The sequence below is a fragment of the Oncorhynchus nerka genome, linkage group LG6, assembly GCF_034236695.1.
Source record: "Oncorhynchus nerka isolate Pitt River linkage group LG6, Oner_Uvic_2.0, whole genome shotgun sequence".
NCBI lineage: Eukaryota > Metazoa > Chordata > Actinopteri > Salmoniformes > Salmonidae > Oncorhynchus > Oncorhynchus nerka.
Window position 1 is genome coordinate 33,560,653 of NC_088401.1, and position 23,311 is coordinate 33,583,963.

At 42.7% G+C, this 23,311-nt stretch overlaps 2 protein-coding genes across 3 annotated transcripts; one reads left to right on the top strand and one right to left on the bottom strand.

Moving 5' to 3' along the window:
- Positions 1 to 1,123: 1,123 nt before the first annotated feature.
- LOC115131066 (serine/threonine-protein kinase pim-3-like) lies at positions 1,124 to 4,931 on the bottom strand. The gene is made up of 7 exons (XM_029662678.2): positions 4,920 to 4,931; positions 2,887 to 3,385; positions 2,501 to 2,595; positions 2,335 to 2,385; positions 1,788 to 2,166; positions 1,514 to 1,690; positions 1,124 to 1,230 (listed from the first exon to the last, which is right to left on the bottom strand). Exons 1-7 carry the CDS (start codon positions 4,929 to 4,931, stop codon positions 1,124 to 1,126), a joined length of 1,320 nt encoding a protein of 439 aa, XP_029518538.2.
- Positions 4,453 to 16,030, top strand: arl8 (ADP-ribosylation factor-like 8). Of its 2 annotated transcripts, XM_029661493.2 has the most exons (7): positions 4,453 to 4,840; positions 4,937 to 5,076; positions 8,423 to 8,483; positions 8,851 to 8,998; positions 11,540 to 11,623; positions 11,986 to 12,137; positions 12,286 to 16,030. In XM_029661493.2, exons 2-7 carry the CDS (start codon positions 5,031 to 5,033, stop codon positions 12,332 to 12,334), a joined length of 540 nt encoding a protein of 179 aa, XP_029517353.1. In that variant the 5' UTR covers positions 4,453 to 4,840; positions 4,937 to 5,030; the 3' UTR covers positions 12,335 to 16,030. The 2 variants fall into 2 exon arrangements, with proteins under 2 accessions (XP_029517353.1, XP_029517351.1); XM_029661491.2 differs by having other exon boundaries at positions 4,453 to 5,076.
- The last annotated feature ends 7,281 nt before the right edge of the window (positions 16,031 to 23,311 follow it).

Below are 23,311 nucleotides of genomic sequence, written 5' to 3' on the forward strand. Positions count from 1 at the left end.
GGCCTACCCCGGCCAAACCAGGATGACACTGGGCCAATTGTGCGCCACCCTATGGGACTCCCAATCACGGCCAGATGTGATACAGCCTGGAATCTATCCATGGACTGTAGTGACGCCTCTTACACTGTGATGCAGTGCCTTAGACCGCTGCGCCACTCGGGAGACACTGAAAGGTGAAAGTAATATGCTGTAAAGGGGTCGATTGGAATTCACTCCCCTCGAGGACTATCTCTCTTCAAGCCCTTGCAGCAGAGGAGGTCAGACCTGGTCTCAGCGGTGTCTTTCTGAAGGTCTCTTCCTGTTGGAGTTTCCTTCCAGTTCGGCTGTTGTTCTCTTCAAGTTCAGTACTAGAACAGTGGTAGCTGGCTCAGTGCAGTCTAGGGGAACCTAAAGTTGTTATTCTATGGAGAGTTTCTGTATCCTCCCTTTGTCAACATCAGCTCAAAGGCGAAGGTAAGATGTTGTACAGGGGTTGAATAAAAACCATATTTTCTCTCATCAGAGTAGCAAAATCTCCAAGCATTATCCCTGTTACAATCTCTCTTCAAGCCCTTGAAGCACAAAAGGAGGGTAAGGACTCAGCGTTGTTTTGAAGGTCCTATCTACAATTGGAGTGTCCCTTCATGTTCTGCAAAATTGTTCCCTGGAGAGCTGCTTTGAATTTCAGTCCTCATTCCCAGTTGGTTGCGCAGATCAAATGTGATATCAGGTCATTTTTGGTGTCCTCTTCTTCCTTCTTCTTTTTCGATGTTGTCTTTGGCTAATTCCATTGGAGGAGGGTTTGGTTTTGAACATTAAAGAATTTTAAGACCCAATTGTCCAGTTAAGTACCATAAAAGGGGATGTTGTTTTGGTACTAACAGCTACTAATTCCAAATGACCAAAATCTCTCCCCACTCCAAGTTCCCACCCCTACCCACCTCAATTAGCTTACATCGCTATAGAAACTGCAACAAAAAAAAACGAGAGTAACAAACAAGAGCTGTCAGTTACAGAATGGATAAGATTTTGTAAAAGATCTGATAGGTATGACATAAAGTATGCGACATGACATTGTTTGATGACACAGTAATAAATGTATTTCATATCAGTATTTCTTATGGCATTTGCAACGGACACGGACTTAGGGGCGAGCCCGGTCCGACAGCCAGTCGTGCAGGAGGATCTGCTCCAGAACGGGCCTCTTCAGAGGGTCTTGCTTGAGGCACCAGCGGACCAGGTCTCTGCATTCTATGGGAACAATAGGATTAGACAGAGTCACAAATGGTATCTTGTTACAGTAGAAAAAAGTATACAGAGAGAACACACTTGTTGCAAACTTCAGTTTAAACTCTATTAATCATGTATCTTACCCTAAACAATTTTTTTAATGCAAAATAGTTCAATTCTGTGTTTCTACTGTGTCGTCATCGCTTTGGATAGTGTGTAGATAAAGCACTGGTAATTGGACACGTACCAAATTGCACCCTACTCCCTAAACACGCCTACTTTCCTCCCAGCTGCAACTATATACCTTTGGAGATCCCTCTCTTGAAGCGCAGGCGTCCTCGGATGATTTCGGCCTCCTTCCTGAAGGGCAGGTCACCGTTGACCAGGCCAAACAGAAGCACACCCAGGGACCAGATGGTGGCTTTGCGCCCCTGGTACTTTCCATCCAGAACCCACTCAGGGGGGGAGAACTCTGTAGTGCCTGAGACAGATGGGGGAGAGATCGTGGGGGGGGGGTGTTACATTCCTTTGCCCGAAGCTCACAACACCAATGCTATTCAGTCTTCGTCTCTTCTCACCAGCAAAGTCCCTGAAGAGTTTCTCCCTCAGCAGATCCCCGCAGCCGAAGTCGATGAGCTTGACGTTGAGAGTGTCCGTCTGCACCAGCAGGTTCTCCACTTTGATGTCGCGGTGGATGACGCCGCGGTCGCGGCAGTGCCGTACCGCCAGAACCACCTGGAGCATGATGACCCTGGCCATGGCCTCGTTGAGCTTCCCACCCATCGTCTCACAGTAGTCGTACAGGTCCATGCACGAGGTGGGACGCTCCAGGACCAGGATGAACTTCCTGGGCTGCTCGAACCAATCCACCAGCTCCAGCACGTGTTCACAGACAGGGGGCCGCGACACGATCTGCATCAGGGCGACCTCCAGGGGCAGCCTGTGCGTTGTTCCAGGCTAAACGGGGGAAGGTTGATTAACAACCGTTTCATGCATTGGCAGCGCACAGTGGGCTGTTATATTGGTCTGACTGTACATACAATTATTAGGTAGGCTAGCACTCCGATGTGACTGTTTTTGTGGTTTGTTGGGTAGGCTCGTACACATTTATCAGACTGTACTTACGATTGTGAGGTAGTACTCCGATACACCCTTAGGGATGTACTTAATGGCGACCTGAGTGACGGAGAAGGGAGAAGCACGTTGTGAATAATCAACATAATTGTGGTAATGTCTTATGCTGTGGATGGACAGATCTAAAGAGGGAGGAAAGAGAGGGAGGGATGATTACTTCTCTCCCATCTTCCTTTCGTGTTCCCTCATAGACGGACCCACAGCCTCCTTGTCCCAGCAACTTGCCCACGTTATAGAGCGAGGTGAAACTGGCTGCAACACAAATGTCACAGTTAAGGACACGGCCCAGTCCCTCCCCTTAACCACACACTGTTTATCAGGCTATTCAATGTCTAACAGGCTTCATTGAGGACAATAACCAGATCTAGAAGAGCACAAACAGAGCAATAATACTAATCAGACAGAGGGCTTTATTGTACACTTGACTTACTGTAAGTCAGCCCTGTAGGCCTTTAGGAATTTGCATTTTACAACAATTGGCCAGAGTTGAATTATCTCATTGGTCACTCAAACCTAAGGCAAATTATGACCGATGTGTCTGACCTCTGCGTGGTGGGTTGCGCCGGACTTTGGTCTTGTGTTTATCACAGACTTCTGAACCTTTAGAGTCGGTTCTCTCGCTGCTGGTGGATGCGTCTGTTGATGTGGAGGAGCCAAAGGAGCTGTATGACCCGGATGCCATGGTGACCTTGATCTTCTTAGCAGTCCTAAGGTCGTCTGAATCCAGATCTTGGAAAAAAGTCATCCTTTTCCTCTTTGATCCCATGTCGCATTGGGTTCCCTTGTCCTCCATCTTGGGGGTTGGTAGGCCCTTTTTCCTTGGCATCTTTGAAATTGCCCTGGTCTCCATAGGAGTGGGCCAGTCAGGGTCAGCCTCACTCTCAATCTGCAGTTTCTGGAGAGTGCTCTGTGTCAATTGAGGACAAGGGAGCACCAAGGAAACCATTTTGGTTATGGCCTGCTGGCTGGACCGTTTTTTGGTTGGGCGTTCGCCCCTGTCCACATTGAACCTGCACTTCCTCTTCATTCTCAGCCCCTTGTTCTGAAACAGTCAGACAGTCCTCACATTTTATTTAGGGATGTTTGTGATAACCTTTATAAGAAAATAGTGTGATTTGCAATTGCACCAATAAGCTACCTTGCCATTGTAATAGATATATATAAGCCTTGTCCAGAACAGAGACAAACCCAGAGCCACTAGGCCCCATAAAATTGTGTAGGTCTGAAAGGATTTGATTGCCTAAGCAATATGGTGAAAACAATTATATATAGCCTATTCTAGGGTAAAACAAACCAATTGAAAGAAAGTTCAAGCTCATACTTGAACTTTGATACTATTTTTCACATTTTGCAGTCGTTTTTGAGATATGCTGTTGACATCGAAGACACCATTTACACACTTTTTTCTCACCATAACCTATTCTGTTGAATTCAGTCCTGGGTTCAAATACTATTTTAAATCTTTCAAATACTTTGCAAAGTAACACTGAACACCACTCTCTGAGCCATATGCACACACAAAAATATAATTCACACATGTTTAATACACACATGAAGTAGGACAGATGTAAACACCCACCTATTTATTATTATTACTATGACTGTTTGCTTTAGCCTTACCTGGAGTGCCAAATTAGGCGGGGTTTGTCATTTTAGGACTCTTCCATTGGCCTGATTTCAAACAGTGTTTCAACCCAGGTCTGGTTGGATTATCATTGAAGTCAATCAAATGTAGAACCTACCAGGAGTGTGAATATAGAAAGTTGTTCCGGTGAGGTGGTGGACCCGTTTGATTGATTTGTCCATCAAAATGTCTATATATATATATATATAGACATATATATATATATATATATATACATATATATATATATATATATATATATATATATGTCAGACATGATGATGTCATCTGGCACAACTTTGTCACACAGTTGATGTCACAATAGCTCACTCTTAACAACAACGCGGCCAGTCCCGGCGACAGTAACCCCCACGCTTGTAAAAAAAATACTCCTGAATATATAAATTAACATTTTATTCAGTTTTTTTTTAATGAAAAATAATCCTGTAAATGTTCAACCAATTATTGAGCCCCTGGCGTCAACGTCATCAATTGTAACCTGACACTTAGGCCGTGGGTGGCTTTTGAAATACACTGCATCTGGGTTTACACGAACAGTCCATTTGAAGAGGCTAGAACACACAGCCAGATCTCGGATTAAGGAAAACTTCGTGTATATAAGGTTCTCACAGTGGAGTTGGCTAGCTAGCAGCTGGAAACGAGTCGACTTGAAGTGGTTAATGTTAAACCCTTAGCTAGCTAACTTAGCTCCGGGCCGTTAGCTCACGTAAACAGAATTCCAAAGGCACCATCAGGAAAGAGTGTTGTGTCAACGTATTTGGCCATAACGGATAGTAGTGACTCTGTTGATGCTAGTTAACGTTAGCCCATATACAAAATAACTGAGTCTGGTACCTCGGATAGTAAAGAAAGGTAGCTAGTTAGCTAATCATTTCTCAACTAGAGTTTTGTCGTGGAGCTAGCGAGTTAATTTACGTTGCTTGTTGTGGACCTGGTTATTCATTTCAGAACTACTAACGGGGGCTTGTTGTGCCAGCTAACGACGTTAGTTAGCCCTGGATACGTCGACTGTCCACTCTTTGCAGTTTAAACCACTAACGACATGGGTCTTATATTTGCCAAACTGTGGAGTTTCTTTTGCAATCAAGGTGAGTACTTATCTATCAGCTAACATTTTTAGCTTGCTAGTAGCTAACGTTAGTTAGTTGGTTGGCTAGCTAACGTTTTTGGTTGCCAGCTGTTCTTCGTCCCGATGTGTAGTTAACGTTATTCCTTGACAATGGCTGCATGCAAAACAACACATAGTAGTGGTCTAGTTAGTTGGCTAACTATTTATTTATTTTAGCTCAATGTTAGGGAGTTACCGTCTGCAACATAATCTAATGGTGGTAGAGGTTCACAGAATCAGCCAGCTAAGGATACTGTTAGATGTAACGTTAACACTCAAATAGCCACATGTTTGAGAGGAATAATATGCAGTCTGTGGTCCAATTTCGGACTTGCTGTTTAGGCTACTGTTTCTGTTGATTTTGAGAAATGGACACAAGGGATGTGGAAGTCGGTTTGGAGTTTTATAGGGCTAAATGGATAACAAAGACGTGTTGTAATGGCCCTTTCCTGTCTTTACAATCCTGCAGAGAAAGAACATGTCAATATAATGGAATAGCCTAAAAAATATAATGGCAGAGCCTAAAAAAATATATAACTAGGCAAGTCTTTTAAGAACAAATGTTTATTTACAATGACGGCCTAGGAACAGTGGGTTAACTGCCTTGTTTAGAAAGAAGATTTATACCGTGTCCGCTCGGGGATTCGATTTAGCAACCTTTCAGTTACTGGCCGAATGCTCAAACCTCTAGGTTACCTCCCGCCCCCTTAAACCTGGTCCCAGATCTGTTTGTGCTCTTTCCAACTACATTTCTCATTGTCAAGCCAAACATGACATTGAGGGACAAGGAGTTGGCATGATGATAGCACAAACAGACTGGCACTCATGCTAGCCTGGTCCCAGATCTGTATACCAATGGAGGTCATCTATAGTAGAACAACTCTCATACTACGGTCCCGCAATGTTGGGCCATAAGGTAATCCTGTGGAATTGTGTATCCCATTGGCCTAATCCCTCAGTGAGACAGAAGAGGACCAGTGAATTGCTAATCCCAGCCTCCAGTGTTTTAGACTAGAGGACTTTAACAGGTCAAAAAAGTCATTCTGAAATGGATCCATGGCATTCCCACCTGACCCGATATGCATAAATAAATAAAAATAGACCCGTTCCGAATGGACTCATGGACAGTCTAACCTCTTACGAAAAGACCTGTGGAAAAACAGACCAGTGCTCGTTTAGGTCCGAGAGTAGAAAGAGGGGGCGAGAGAACCCCCAAGCTGGGCGCTGCCAGCGACATCAATAAACGAGCAAACTTGGCCAAATGATCCACAGTTACTTGCCCTTAAACTGAAAATATATAGATTTGTTGTTTCAATGTTCAATTCAAAACTTTATAGCCTATTCGATTAGTTTCTACTATCTGAAAACAATTGTCCACCTCACAGTTCAGATGTAGGAGATTTGAGCGCTAAATGCATCAGTATGATATATATATATAAAAAGTATAAAGGAAGGCATAGGTGTCCATTTATTTTTTTAACTAAGTATAAAGGAAGAGCTATATAATATAAAGTGTCGCTGGTTCGCAGTTGTCCAACTGAATGTATCTTCCGCATTTAACCCAACCCCTTGGTTAAATGCTCGGGGATTCGATCCTGCAACCTTCCGGTTACTGGCCCAATGCTCTAACCACTTGGTTACCTGGTGCCCCATTAGCTAAGCATAATAGCTAGCTATACCAAACCTTCACAGAAGTTAATTTTGATATTACCCTAATAAAGTCATTGTTTACAGGGAAAATACAAACAGGTTATTATATTGCAGCATTAAATTGAGTTTTGCATCTTGCCCTTTTTTAGTTTTTTCCTTTTCATGGTTTGAGTGCGAGTAGCCCTAGGCCTTCTCATAATTATGTTATATTGCAGCAAATGTAACATTACTCTAAATTTGGCCAAAGAAAATGGCTGAACAGAATGAAACAAAACATATTTAAATAACTGATTTAAACCTTGAACAGGCCTATATTGCAGTAATTACCAATAAATGTGAGTGCCTACTGTAGGCCTACCCAACAAATGACAGCAATAGGCAAATGTTCTTTTATAACAGGCCTACTTATAACCTAAATACAGAGCACAAAAGACATCATTTAATTTGGGCAACAAAATGATACAACGTTTTTGCATATTTCAAGAACTGGTTTATGTTATTAAATCGGCTAATAATAATATACAAAAATAATAAAACAAATGATAATGGGAACCAAAACAAATAGGTTAGAAAACTACATCAAACCTGAATAGTGAGTTCCATTTGGCCAACGTTCTTCTCATCTTTTTCCACTACAATATTAAACTTGTCCCTGGGGACATTGCTCCATCGCTCTCTCTCAGCAGCAGGCGGACGTGAGGCGAGCAGCCGGAATCTCTTTCAGCTGGACAGAAGCTATACGTTTTTGAGTTGCAGTTGGCTGACAACGATAAAGCTTGTGCGGTTCTTGTCTGTCTCACCCACATTAAATTTAAGAGGACTGGTCCAGATGACAAATCAATTTTAATTGCACAGATCCGTGGCAATTTTATATCAGATCCGAGAGACAAGTCAGAATTGACCATTTTGGGGGCTTAGAACTCTACCAGTTTCACATCAACAGAGTTAATGGTAGTGAGATTACTACTAGGATGGATGCTTGTGGAATGTGCATTCTGGACCACTTCCATCATGGTGTTTGTCATTTTAAAAACGTTTGATTTTGTTTGAATGGAAAATATAGAGTTCACACCAGTCCATGGATATGGAAATGTTGGATAGTGTTCTTTGCATGTAATAAAGTCTCAACTCTCAGTGAGCTTTTTTTGGCCGGGCCAACCCACATCCACAACAAGGTAGCTATCCTCTCAGGAACCAATAGCTGTGGAACATCTGACGACATCATCTGTTGTGTGCCAAAGCCTGTCAAAGTCATCAGCCTTCTGATAGTACTACCTTCCTCCTTGTCACCCATGGGCTTCAAAGGTGAAGTCCCCTATGGGGGATATTCTAACACAGACGTACCAACTTTGATTCAGGCTTTGGTCTGCCAGCCACCTCTGTATGACAGTGGAGTGTTAAAGGCCCTAAAGCAACACAGAAGCTAAATACCCTGTATGGTGATTTTGGGGGGTGGGCTACTTGCACTTGTGTTAGGCCAGCTAAAGCTAGGAGCTAAGCTAAGAGAGAATTTGCTTGAAGAGGTAGGCTAATTAGCTTTGAAAATGGCTCTGGTGTGAAGTTTCCCGTAGGTACAGATCTAGGATCAGCTTCCCCTCCCTTAATCTTAGTGTGGCAAGAAGGTAGTGTATCTTGGGAAGGGAAACTGTAACCTGTGCACACTTTCTTTGTTGCAGAACACAAGGTGATTATTGTCGGGTTGGACAATGCTGGAAAAACCACCATACTGTACCAATTGTGAGTACTTAAAAAAACTTTTTAACCTTTATTTAACTAGGCAAGTCGGTTAAGAACAAATTCTTATTTACAATGACGGCCAGATGCTGGACCAATTGTGCTCCGCCCTATGGGACTCAAAATTACATCTAGATGTGATACAGCCTGGATTAGAACCAGGGACACTTCTTACCCTGCGATGCAGTGCCTTAGACTGCTGCGCCACTCGGGACTACTACAATTTCCTCCCCCTTGTCTACTGTCTCCATGTATCTTCAACTAAAACTCAATAGTTTTTCTATGTTTAGGGAAAACTCATGGCCATCCTACTAATGACTGTTGCTCTCTGAGGTAGATGACTGCAATGTTTTTGTAACTTCCTCCTCAGTCTGATGAACGAGGTGGTCCATACCTCGCCCACCATCGGGAGTAATGTGGAGGAGATAGTGGTGAAGAACACCCACTTCCTCATGTGGGACATCGGGGGACAGGAGTCTCTCCGCTCCTCCTGGAACACCTATTACTCCAACACAGAGGTAAGTTACACCCACCACCCCAACATACTGTACTCACCCAGTGGCCAGTGCTGTACGTTTTAGTGGTAGCAGACAGACGTTGCATAAAGGTCCAGTGGTGAGTGTTGTAAATAGTGGGGCTCCTAATCCCTAATAGATGCTGTCAGAGAGGGGAACAAAAGTATTACCCAGCTGCCATGTTTGTTCAGAGCACAGACGGACCAAAGGGGCGTCCCCGGGTTCAAAGGTCACGCTGACAGAGGCCTGTCTGAAAGGCACGTTTTGCCTCAGCAGCTTATGGTAAGAGTGAGGGGAAGAGGAGGATGAGGAATGTGGCTCTTCATTGGAGCTCTGTTTTAAACCCCCCAGTAGGACTCTTCAAACCGTATCACACACTCTTGCCAATTCTGGAACCTGACATCTGCTAGGCTCTGTCCACATGCTCACTTCAGCACAAACACTGCATCCACATCTGCTATGCTCTCTGAACGATACACAATGAGTCATTAGCATGCTAGCCACCAGCCCCGGAGCAAGCCCAATTGTGAGGGTCTCCGCTCGGAAATATCCACCCACCATGTTTCACTGTACCTGTTCTAAATGGCATCTGAAAAGATGAAGTGTCCTATTGAATCTATTGGCTTCTATGGAAGTCATCAGTTTGTTTCACCAGCCATCTGTGCTCTGTCTCTGTAACTTGTCTGTTGCTGTACTTGTCTTCCCAGTCGCACGTGGCCAATGATTCCAAATCCCTCTCGCTCACTCAACGAGTCCGAGCATAGTGTCTTGCTGGTGACAAACCCAATGGCCGTGTCCAAAATCTGTCTTGCCTAGTACTTATTTAAACTGCGTACTTTGTAATAATGTTACTGTAGTGAACAAAATATAAACACAACATACAACAATTGCAAAGATTTTACTGAGTTCATAACGAAGTCAGCAAATCAAAATAAATTAGGTCCTAATCTATGGATTTCACGTGAATGGGAATAGAGATGCATCTGTTGGTCACATACCTTTAAAAAAAAAAAAAAGTAGGGCTGTGGCTCAGAAAACCAGTCCGTATCTGGCCACCATTTACCTCATGCAGTGTGATACATCTCCTTCGCATAGAGTTGATCAGGTTGTTGATTGTGTAATGTTGTCCCAGTCATCTTAAATGGATGTGGGAAGTTGCTGGAACTGGAACACGCTGTCATACATGTCGACCCAGAGCATCCCAAACGTGCTCAATGTGTGACATGTCTGAGTTTACAGGCCATGGCAGAACTGGGACATTTTCAGCTTCCAGGAATTGTGTACAGATCCTTGTGACATGAGGCCGTGCATTATCATGCTGAAACATGGTGATTGAGGCAGATGAATGGCACGACAATGGGCCTCAGGATCTCGTCACGCTTATCACTCTGCATCGATAAAATGCAATTGTGTTCGTTGTCCGTAGCTTATGCCTACCCATAACATAACCCCATTTTTTGGGGGGTCATTTTTATTAGGCTCCCCATTAGCTAACGCTATAACGCTAGCTAATCTTTCTGTGGTCCAAGACCAATTAATGAGACATTAAACAATTACAAATCAAGACTTCAAACATTTAACAAGTAGACAATACAGACAATTTAAAATACCTAACATTCAGCTGATGCCTTCTATTTCCTGTCCAGTCATAAGGTCTATCGCATTAGATGTTCTTGTGTAGTTGTGTGTGACAACTGCACATTTTAGAGAGGCCTTTTATTGTCCCCAGCACAACAGGCACATGTGTTATGATAATGCTGTTTAATCAGCTTCTTGATATGCAAAATCTTTGGGCTCCTAAGTGGCTCAGCGGTCTAAGACACTGCATCTCTTTGCAAGAGGCGTTACCAAAGTCCCTGGTTCGAATCCAGGCTGTATCACATCCGGCCGTGATTGGGAGTTCCATAGGGTGGCACAATTGGCCCAGCATCTGGGTTTGGCTGGGGTAGGCAGTCATTGTACATTTTGTTCTTAACTGCCTTGCCAAGTTACATTTAAAAAATCTGGAAGGTGGATTATCTTGGCAAAGGAGAAATGCTCACCATCAGGGATGTAAACTAATTTGTGCTCAATTTCTGGGATCTTTTATTTCAGCTCATGAAACATGGGACCAACGTTTGACCTTTATAGTTTTGTTCAGTGTACATACTATTTAGAACGTACTGTTTAGTGAAAAAGTATGCAGTAAGAAACAAATAAACATAAATACTCATCTATACTGAGAATGCGTGGTCTAATGCACAATCGCCCAAGAATAGAGTACCCCTATTCTTATCAGCTGTTGTCAAACACAGGTGGGTGTGAAGACTATTCTCTTCCTCAAGGGTGCAACGAAGTCTCCTAGATGAAAAGCTGAAATGAGTGTGACATCCTGGAATTTTTAAAGCATACATTTTTTCGAAATATCACATACTATCTATTTTCGCACACCTGAAAAGCCTACTATTTAGTACGCAAGTACGTGCTTTCGGAAATGTCTAATTTCCTCTTGCAGGATTTATAAAGTGATTTCAGTTGGCATTTTCTGTCTCCTGTAATTCCCAGTTTATCATCTTGGTGGTGGACAGCACAGACCGAGAGAGGCTGGTGATCTCTAAAGAGGAGCTCTATAAGATGTTGGCTCATGAGGTTCGTATATTAACCCCCCAGTACTCTGACCTTCATTCACATGCATGCTGGCACAGAAAACTGGTGGGAAACCATACAGAACTAGTCTTATCTCTGTAATTGATTTTTTTTTTTTTGCTAGCCTAAAAAAAAACAAGGAGCTTGTCTCACAAGTCCACATGAATGATTCCTAGTTCCCTCCGTCACATTGTTCAGGGGAAGTTTCCAATGTGCTTGGCTGCATCCCAAATGGTGCCCTTTTCCCTATATAGTGCCATATGGCTCTAGTCAAAATGAACGCACTAAAAAGGGAATAGAGTGCCAGTTGGGACACATGTTGTAGTGGAAGTTCATTGTTCTCTTTGCCCCTTCTTTCTTCCCAGGACCTAAGAAAGGCAGCTTTGTTGATATTTGCCAACAAGCAGGATATGAAGGACTGCATGTCGGCGGCGGAAATCTCCAAATACCTCACCCTCAGCTCCATCAAAGACCACCCCTGGCACATCCAGTCATGCTGCGCGCTCACAGGAGAAGGGTGAGAGGGGCCTTGGCATCACGCGGACACACACACAACCTTAACACTGTCCCGTTCCTTTCTATAGCCTATGTGATACGCCTCTTAACATTACTTCTTCTGAAACTTCAAAAGGGATTTGCAACTTACTGTCTTTTTTTCTTTTCAGCTTATGCCAGGGCCTGGAGTGGATGACCTCGAGGGCGGGACTAAGATAGCCCCTTCTCCCTCGTTGGATGTTGAACTGACTGACTACCGTTCTCACCTATCTGGTGGTATCTCAGCCTCTCCCTATTGGCTTCTTAAAAACAAAAAAATGGTTCAATTTTGAGCTTAAGGCTGCACGGGAAGCAAGTGTTGCGTCTCTCCCTGCTACATCAACTTGACCTCACCTGGGTTGTGTTCATTCGGCACCAAACAGAAGAAAACAAATCAAAACAGGGAGGGACTTCCAGAACTTGTCCAATTAGAAATGCTCCTTTCCATTGTCCTTTGCAAAACGTTTTTGCTACGGTGTGCTGTAATGAATACCACACTATTATAAGGTCCTTGTTAACTGGACCCTCTTACTAAACCACATGGACTTTTTGCTACCTGGATGTGATCAAGCTGATGGTAAACTGCAGTAGAACCACAGCCAGAAAGAACACTTCTCCTCTAAGACTGGAATACTAAGTGTCCACTTGAAGCGATTGACACGCCATCACCACTACATATCATGATTATATATCATAATGCCATATTAGGACCTGGATTAACATTTAGGTCTCTTGAATGTTCTGTGCGGAAGTGTTTCATCAGCCATGTATTAATTTGTCTGTCTATTTTGATGCCTACTATACAGAGGCCTACACCAAACAGTGTTAACCTGACTACCATAAGTGAGTAGGTAAACTTACTTAGTTGGGGAAAGGAAGGGGTTTATCATGGTGAATGGACACCGGGTAGTATCAGTAACACAATGGTATTCTATTTTGGTTACAGGAGTGGAAGTCTGTTACAATACATGTGTTTTGGTTTAGGCCTATGTGTGCAGGATGGCATGTTCAAGATGTTAACTACTTTTTGGTGTGTTTTTTAAAATTTCATGGTGAGTTGTCGTCGGGGCTTATTATACATGGTCAGAGGCTTCTGTTCAAAAGTAGTGCACTCTATAGGGTGCTGTTTGGGATGCACACTGGGTACAAGCCTCGTGGTGCTTGTTTCTTTGACTGTGGGAGCCACTGTATTATTGGGAATAGTCGTATTGCATTTGACTTCTCAAGCGAATGTCGCTGGGATCTGTTTTTCTTCGCACTCATTCACACCGGAAACAAATGGGGTGCTAACTAGTGCTGAGCGATCAACCAAAATGTTGTTTATTTTTTGTTTTTTTAACCGCTAATTGACCTACGTTGGTTCAATTATTTGAATTCCATGTAATTTTTCCCTGTGAGCTCAATGCACACATTTCAGTTTCTCCACAGATAAATCCGATCAAGCCCAATCTGTGCGACGTATTTTCCAACAGGCCAATATTCATAGTTTAGTGCAGAAAACGTGATAATTAACTACAATGACCATTATGCATAATCCTACTTTTCAGTTTTTTTCCCGTTTACTCCTGCTATGTTAGGTTAGTGTGGGGCAGACACTTAGACCGAGAAATGCATGATCAAGAGGGATAGAGAGCAGTTGCTCCGGGAGGTATCTCTACCTGAAAATACATTTATCTAAGTGATTGATAGTATGCCTTATTTCCATTGAAGAACTACTAAAATAGTGTTTTTTTTTTTTTTCAGACCGCATAGGCAGCAGCTCTATAGAGATGAGGAGGTTTGGAATTAAAGTCATCAAATAAAACAAATGTAATATACAGAATAAAATATTTTTAAGTAATAAATTAAGTGATGCGCAGTAAATTGGCAGGCACTACTAATAATGGGAATTTTAATCATTGTTTTCTGTTAACATTTAACCCACAGTGCATTTAATGTTAAAATTGTATCAACTGAAAACTGTGATTATTGAAAAATAATAATCAAACCGAAACCATACAGACCTCAAATGCAGTAATCGCTCGGCACTAGTGCCAACCAACCACTACCGTGGTAATATCAGTGTTCAAAGCTCAAGTTTCATAACAGTATTGTACACAGGTCGATGCAGCATTTTGATTAGATTATTTTAGCATTTTGTGTATATACATCTCAAGTATGTGTTGAGATGTCGAACTGAGCAGGTCAGTAATTGCAGCTACATTTGTTAGTGTATCACCTTATTCTGACAGAAATGACTCCTGAGAGTTAAAGTAGCCTGAGTGTCAGTCTGTCTGTGCTATCACACCACCTCCTTGTTTTTAGCTTGACAAGGACATCAATGGAGTTTGCAAAAGCACTAATGGATCTGGGACCAAGCAAGCGTTAGATATATGGTAGTCTTTGTGCATTTTTGACTGCAGTGTGTCGGAACATGCCATTCAGTCCCCATCCGCTTATGTTGCGTACCCTCAAAACAGCTAGCCTGATCCCAGATTTGTTTGGGTTTTAGCCAACCTCTCTAGTTTGAGAAATTGGCTGAAGCACACAGGTCTGGGACCAGGCTACTGACAGGCCTCAAAAGGAGTTAGGGTTAGGCTTCTCCTGTGTCAAATGTGCCACATGTCAGACAGACTCGCATGTGAATGAATGGGATGTTGATGCTCTTCTTGTGTCTGAAAGTCTGTTTGCCCTGACAATATTTTATCCCTTGTTCCCGCTGTATCAAGATTCTCAGAGTCTAGAATCAGCCCCATTCCACAATCTTACTCATTGTGGATGGAACCACTAAAGTGATCCTAAATTGGCACTCCTACTCTGAGAAGCATGCTACATATGGCCTCTCACCACCAGGATTTGTTACGACATTGGCCTGATGGGTGAATTCTTTTAAATAGCTAACAGATCTATGCACGTGTCACTTTGCAGGTGTGTGTGTGGTGAAGTCGAGGAAAGAACTTCAGTCTTTTTCATTGGGACTAGATTCAGAGTAGCTCAGGGTCCGGTTTCCCCAAAGTACCTTAAGGCTACGTTCATCATTAGGACCTTCGTGGGAGCATCGTTAAATCTCTAAGGTGTTTCCCAAAACCACCGTTTTAATAAAGCTGCTCTTAAACACTTATTTAACGACGACATCAGGCCACTTGTAGAACAGCTAAGTACGTCGTTAGATGCTTTTTTTTGCCCTTCTGCGTGACTTTAAAAGATAAATACAGTATAGGCTACAGACCTAATATACTGTATTTGAATATATAGCTAATTGTAGACTAGCCTTCCGTCTAATATTTGCCAAATCTTGATTTAGTGCGTTTTATAGGGTAAACGGTAGAATAAGCCGCCTCAATATTTGTAGCCATAGACAATAAATAACATCTCTCTAGGAGCTGATCCCTCGTCAGTAATTCTAATGCTAAGATTGGAAAGGCAGAACGCTGCTCCGAGAAGGGCAGTATCAACACAGGCCTCAATGCACTTATTGAATGTACTCTGTGTGGTGGTTTGTGAAAAGCATGTTATAGCTTTGACTGTTGTAGGGAAGATTAAAACGGTCATAAGCCTAAGTTTCAGTGGGAAACTGGGCCCTGGTCCATCCCGCGACAAGTTACAGTTACTGGTTTTAATTGACACACAGTTAGCATTATGTGAAACTGATGGACCCAGGATGTGTCCCAAATGGCTCCATATTCCCTATATAGTGTACTACTATCAGTAGAGTGCCATTTGGAATTGGGACACATACCCAGTCTCTTCAGAATCATAGTGCATTCCATTGGTATCTAGTGCTTTATACTCTGTCAGACAGTGGAATGGTCAGACTTAAATCAGGATGATAATGACATGTATGATCTGGGTTGCACATTTCAGTTTTATTTTTAAATAAAATATTGTATTTTGAAATGTGAATCTGGTTTGTTCACTGACTAGGCCCAGAAGGCTGCGATTTGCTTTTCAATGTTTCAGGCATCCACAGCTGGCTGCCAGCAGTCTCATACTGTTTGTACCCTCTCATGGGTGAAGACTTGATGAACATATGAGGACATCTGCAGAGACCCTTCTCAGAACAGAGAACCTAGCAGCTGTCATGACCAAGGCTGCGTTTACACAGGCAGCCCAATTCTGATATTTCTTTCACTAATTGGTATTTTGACCAATCAGATCTGAAAAAGCTCTGATTGGTTAATACACTAATTAGTGGGGAAAAAGATCAGCATTGGGCTGCCTGTGTATGCTATCATCTGGTGTGTTGCACTGCCATAATAAAGTAAGCATAGCACATACTGTTATTAAAAACAATCTTTTCTCAATGTTATTAGATACATATATATATAGATACAATATATAAACTCAGCAAAAAAAAAGGGTCCTGAAAAAGGAACGGTCTTTCAAAGATAATTAGTAAAAATCCAATTAACTTCACAGATCTTCACTGTAAAGGGTTTAAACACTGTTTTCCATGCTTGTTCAATGAATCATAAACAATTAATGAACATGCACCTGTGGAACGGTTAAGACACTAACAGCTTACAGACGGTAGGCAAGTAAGGTCACAGTTGTGAAAACATAGGCCTTTCTACTGACTCTGGAAAAACACCAAAAGAAAGATGCCCAGGGTCCCTGTTCATCTGTGTGAACGTTCCTTAGGCAGGTCAATAAATTGCAATGTCCGTACTGTGAGACGCTTAAGACAGCGCTACAGAGAGACAGGACGGACAGCTGATCGCTCTCGCAGTGGCAGACCACGTGTAACAACACCTGCACAGGATCGGTACATCCGAATATCACACCTGCGGGACAGGTACAGGATGGCAACAACAACTGCCCGAGTTACACCAGGAACGCAGAATCCCTCCATCAGTGCTCAGACTTTCCGTAATAGGCTGAGAGAGGCTGAGGGCTTGTAGGCCTGTTGTAAGGCAGGTCCTCACCAGAAATCACGAGCAACAACGTCGCCTATGGGTACAACCCATCGTTGCTGGACCAGACAGGACTGTCAAAAAGTGCTCTTCACTGAAGAGTCGTGGTTTTGTCTCACCAGGGTGATGGTCGGATTCGCGTTTATCGTCGAAGGAATGAGCGTTACACAGAGACCTGTACGGGATTGAGGTGGAGAGTCCGTCATGGTCTGGGGCGGTGTGTCACAGCATCATTGGACTGAGCTTGTTGTCATTGCAGGCAATCTCAACGCTGTGCGTTACAGGGAAGACATCCTCCTCCCTCATGTGGTACCCTTCCTGCAGGCTCATCCTGACATGACCCTCCAGCATGACAATGCCATCAGCCATACTGTTCGTTCTGTACGTGATTTCCTGCAAGACAGGAATGTCTGTTCTGCCATGGCCAGCGAAGAGCCCGGATCTCAATCCCATTTAGCACGTCTGGGACCTGTTGGATCGGAGGGTGAGGGCTAGGGCCATTCCCCCCCAGAAATGTTCGGGAATTTGCAGGTGCCTTGGTGGAAGAGTGGGGTAACATCTCACAGCAAGAACTGGCAAATCTGGTGCAGTCCATGAGGAGATGCACTGCAGTACTTAATGCAGCTGGTAGCCACACCAGATACTGACTGTTACTTTTCATTTTGCCCCCCCTGTTCAGGGACACATTATTCCATTTCTGTTAGTCACATGTCTGTGGAACTTGTTCAGTTCATTTCTCAGTTGAATCTTATGTTCATACAAATATTTACACATGTTAAGTTTGCTGAAAATAAACGCGGTTGACAGTGAGCGGGATGTTTCTTTTTTTGTTGCTGAGTTTAGGTGAAAAATATACTCTAGCTTACAATATAACACTGAGGACGTATTGCAATGAGTGTTGGCCAGCATACCAACACAAGGTAATTTCACGTTAAACCATCAATAAGTGCTAAAAATAACCTGCACAGCTGATTGCAACCATCATTGGCCACAATTTACTGCTCCTTAAAACCCTTTCCTGCAATCAAATGACCTAGTAGCCACAAGGATGGAATGTTAATGTTTTTCATAATTAATTAACTTAATGCAGAAAATCCAGTGTTTATGTCAAACGGTTTTGTTATATTTTAGCCTTCTGTGATGTATACAAAATGTAATATTGGGATGCAAACTATATTTGACATGGTACAGGTGCCCGTAACCATGTATGTGAGGCGTATACCTTTGTTTTAAAGTAGACTTGTTTAAGACTGCCAAGAAACACTCTGTGACCCTGATTTAGCCCACTGCACATGCGCAGATACAGTGTGTGACCGTGAGAGTGAAGTCTTGCATCTTGCTCAGCTCAATATCTCTTGTGCTGTTTGTGGCAATGTCATTTCGCCGAGTCTACCTTTAAAACGGATGTCGAGGTTATCTTTTAGACCTGATTGCTGCCAACTTTGTTCAAATATATCCTCTGGTGGGTATTATCATCTGAACAAATGTATGCTTATGTTTTAGTAGACTAAGGGAGATGTCATCCTGTAGAATTGAAAAAAGCATTTCCTTGTTTACCACGGCAAATCTACTGTGGCAATTTACCCGAGAGCTTGTATCAATGGAAAACTACTGTTGGTGAAGCCTATTCTTATTTTTAATTTTTTTATGTAGTCCATTAATTACAACTTGTCTTTAAAAAGTGCAAGTTGGCATTCATTGAGATGACTCATGTACTGGAGGCAGCTTTGCAGGTCATCAGTAGTTAGCACAGCCACAAAGTCACAATTATGGCTAAACACCACCTATTTCTTAAAATTTGATTTTAAACCCAACCTTAACCACGCTGCTAACCTTATGCCTCTCCTGAAAAGAAGACCAAAAAGATCATTTTTGTAGGCTGTGGAATCTGACTTTGTGACTATTTTAACTAGTGACGACCAGAGGGCTATCCTATGAAGAAGGTTTGAGAAGTTAGAGAGGTAACTTTGGTCAACTGAGTTCAACACCTTTTTAGCCAGGTCAATTTCTATGGTAACAAATCTTCACAACTAACCTGCTCGGCTAACTCCATTTACCCTGGATTAAATGACTGAGCCACGAGTTGAGGACCAATGAAATCTTGCAGAGATTGCATCATCATCCCCTTAATTTGAGGAAGACAACTGATTAAATATGTTGTTAATCAAATGTTTTTTTGCGTGTTAAATAGTACACATTTTAATGACATAATGCAATTCAAACCACACGCACAGTAACACTTATGACTTTAATACAATTATTTCATCGATAGGAGTGAGAAACATGTGCTTGGGGTTGTGCATTGATAAGCACACCAAAAAGTCAGCATTAAAAATAAGAAATCAAATAAAGACGGCACTTCCTAAAAAGCTTATTTCACACTATAGCCTGTGAAGATAACTTTTCTTTCATTTTGATTTCGGCAACCATTTCAAATGTAGCACTGACTCGCCCATGTATTGGTATTTCAGCATTGGCTCAATGAAGAGTTTGCGTTCGACTAGCCATGTGCGACATGCACGCGCAGTTTCAAGCCTGATAGATTTAGTGGCAGGCGGATGAGCAATATTCACCATTGTAGTATGGATGAAGACTGACATTTAACCCAACCCCTCTGAATCAGAGAGGTGCAGGGGACTGCCTTAATCAACATCCATGTCTTCAGCACCTGGTGAACAGTGGTTTAACTGCCTTGCTCAGGGGCAGAACAACAGAATTTGACCTTGTCAGCTCATGGATTCGATCCAGCAACCTTCTAACCACTAAGCTACCTGCCACATCCATGGAGTAGAGGCGTGACACTAGAGGCCTTTGACTGACACCTGACATACTGCTAGAGCCTTAAGCTATTTCATTTCACACATGAAGAAAAAACATGTTCTATGTCATCTGCTCGAAACCGCTACTTGATATGGCGTCCAAAATATTAGCCCTTTTTCCTTCTCTGTAACCAGGCTAACTAAATAAATGCTATTATTCACACATCCTTTTCCAATGGATATCCTTGGATTTCTGTTGCAAGAGGAGCTCTGATTCAGTCAGCTCATATCGTGTCCGGTATTTGCATCGTACTAATAGACAAAAGGCTCATATCAGCTTGTTAACGAGGTTCGTTGGGTTAGGTTGTGTAACCATGCCTGTGTCCCAAATGACACCCTTTCCCCTATTTAGAGCATTACATGTCCATAGGGCTCTGGTCAAAACAAAGGTAGTGCACTATATAGGGAATAGGGTGCAATTTGGGATCCGTGTCCCAAATGACACCCTTTCCCCTATTTAGAGCATTACATTTCCATAGGGCTCTGGTCAAAACAAAGGTAGTGCACTATATAGGGAATAGGGTGCAATTTGGGATGCAGATCATGTTTCCTCTGTGGCCTAGGCTTTCCAAGTATCGCCAGGTCTCGGGCAACATAAGACTGGTTAGAAATGAATGGATCTTCTCTTCCATTTCACAGAGAAGAATGGATCTTCTCTTCCATTTTCTATGTGACCACCTCTCTGCATCTGGCCCAAGTAGTCTGTCTAACTGTCTGTAGCATGTTTACACAGACAGCTCAATTCTGATCTTTTGCCAATAATTGTTATTTTAACCAATCAGATTAGATCTTTTGCCAGTAATTGGTTAAAATATCAGAATTGGTCTGTGTAAACGTAGCCCAAAGGCCGGCAGATGGGGATATTGAGTCGTTTCCTCTTACCGAAGGGCATGTATGCAGCTGGCTATACACTCGTATCCCCCGTGGACCGGTTCATACATAAAACATTCTCCATTCAGGCTGCAAAGGTGTCAATTTCCTTCAGGTGCTACACATAGGATTTTCAGAAAATGTCCATAATATATCTGCAGTAATATTATCTAGTGGAAATCACTTTGTCATTTCCCGGCTTGTTAAAGTTCGACTCTGTTTGCTCAGTTTCAGTTTTTGAGAGAAAAAAAGCACTGAATAGTGAAGGGAATCACTGTATGATCTAAATTGCTGTGAAATATGTTTTAAATACAAAACCATATAGTTCTTACAGCTGTTTGAAGCTGGTGGACCAAAACCATAAGTAAAAGGCTCAAGCGCGAGTTGATGTGAAAAGATCTGATGTGATTGGTCAAAAGACCAATTAGTGGAAATGATATCAGAGTTTGACTGCCTGTCTAAAAGCTGCCATAGATTCTCTATCATGTGTCTGATAAGTTGCCACTTGGTGCATTTTAGATTTGGTGCTTTAGCCTTTGAAACTATATATTGTCCACCAGGTAGCGACATTGTATCATCAGTCAGTCTATTGGCCAGAGGTAGGATGTTCTTATTCCTCGTCCTGCTTCTCATCCTGAATCTCCTCCTCATCATCATGTGGGTACAAAATGGATGACATACCAAGCTTCCAACTATTTAGCCAGTCAGCTAAATAATGACCTTGAGGGCTAAAACAATTGTTCCCTGATGAGACTTTCATACACACATCATGTATATCAGGGTTCCCCAACTGGCTGCCCACTTGTCTAATTTGGGTGGTTTTATATATGCTTTTTATTTAGTTTTTGGACAATAAAGACTGTAAAAACACCAGCAAATCAACTCCAAGTGATTTTAAGTATTTCCACATATAAGATTGATATGTGATTGTATATATTTTCAATACCAAAAAATATCATAAGCAAATGTTTTAGTCAAATATTATATCTGTTTGGGATCTTTGCGGTCAATTAGCATGTCCCAGGCCCCCTGACCACCCTCTCAAGAAAAAAATCGTCCCACGGTTTAATCTAGTTGATGATCCCAGATGTGTATTGTTAGTTTGTGCATTACTGTGCACTTTTGTCCCTATTAACAGGGTACATTTAGTTTTATGGACCTTGCTATCTACCATCTTGCATTGAGAGCCTGAGTCTAAGTGAGTACGGTTTTGTCCAAAATAGCACCCTATTTCCTATATAGTTCCATTTGGGATGCACACTCTGAGTGAGGAAGACAGCGTCTTGCAGAGGGAAATGATTTCTCTGATCGATGGGGGGCCACTTAGAGCATTTACAGGATTACAGAACCTGGGGCCGGAGGGAGGGAGGGAGGGGGGGGGGGCAGGCTTTTAACAGTCAGTCTGGTGAGCCAGGCTTTTAACAGTCAGTCTGGTGAGCCAGGCTTTTAACAGTCAGCCTGGTGAGCCAGGCTTTTAACAGTCAGCCTGGTGAGCCAGGCTTTTAACAGTCAGCCTGGTGAGGCAGGCTTTTAACAGTCAGTCTGGTGAGCCAGGCTTTTAACAGTCAGTCTGGTGAGCCAGGCTATTAACGGTCAACCTGGTGAGCCAGGCTTTTAACAGTCAGTCTGGTGAGCCAGGCTTTTAACAGTCAGTCTGGTGAGCCAGGCTTTTAACGGTCAGCCTCATGAGCCAGGCTATTAACGGTCAACCTGGTGAGCCAGGCTAATAACGGTCAGCCTGGTGAGCCAGGCTTTTAACAGGCAGCCTGGTGGGCAGCTTAACTGGCAGCTTAACTGGGCCTCACCTCTTGTGTTAAGTAGCACCATTACCGGATGGTGATACTGTGGTCTGTCTGTGATGCTGGGCATGGGGGCTTGGGGGCTTGGGTGCTTGGGTGGGGCGGCCAATGTTTCACAATGAGATTCAGACAGTCTCTGGTGTTTCCACAGAGACCATTTATTGCTGATGCTGGTTCATGCAGTGCTATAAGTACATGCAGTGCTATAAGTACATGCAGTGCTAATCTGTGAGACATGAGTAGGAGTAAAGTGTCTCTCCATGCAGTATCTATGCATTACCCAGTGGTTGTGATTCCTTCAGACAGCTGATATTCTGCTATAGTTGTCAGTTCACTGTCACTTACTGCGTTACCGTGTTCAACTAACTGCAGGCTTTCCAATGACTTACACATTGACACAGACCACACAATTTTCATCATTTTCCAATCTGTTTGGGAAACAATCAGCCGCAACCTGTTCAAGGTGCATTGCTGCGTCCCCTTTGAATATCAGAGGGAGGAAGAGTTTGATTCCATTCAGACGATTCCGATTTTGTCAAGCACACCGCTTTTCTACCGCAGGCAGAAATGGCTTTCTTTGGTCCATTAGATGCCATTAATCATGTTTCTGTGCCATCGCCTGCTTTCTGCAAGGGTGTCCAAAAACGTGTTGAAAGAAAGTGAGAAATTGTTTCAAGTCTGTAGATGAAAAAAGTCTGCAACCTCAAGATATAAATTCAAACACTGGTACAACAGAGACTTATGACATATTATGGGCTATTAGACTTGCCAGTCATT

Coding starts and splice junctions, on each gene's coding strand:
- LOC115131066 (XM_029662678.2), bottom strand. Junction 2,386..2,500: donor GAAAGGAAGATGGGAGAGAA/GTAATCATCCCT, acceptor TCCGTCACTCAG/GTCGCCATTAAGTACATCCC. Junction 2,167..2,334: donor CGGAGTACTACCTCACAATC/GTAAGTACAGTC, acceptor TCCCCCGTTTAG/CCTGGAACAACGCACAGGCT.
- arl8 (XM_029661491.2), top strand. CDS start 5,031: ATGGGTCTTATATTTGCCAAACTGTGGAGTTTCTTTTGCAATCAAG. Junction 5,077..8,422: donor GAGTTTCTTTTGCAATCAAG/GTGAGTACTTAT, acceptor TCTTTGTTGCAG/AACACAAGGTGATTATTGTC. Junction 8,484..8,850: donor ACCACCATACTGTACCAATT/GTGAGTACTTAA, acceptor CTTCCTCCTCAG/TCTGATGAACGAGGTGGTCC.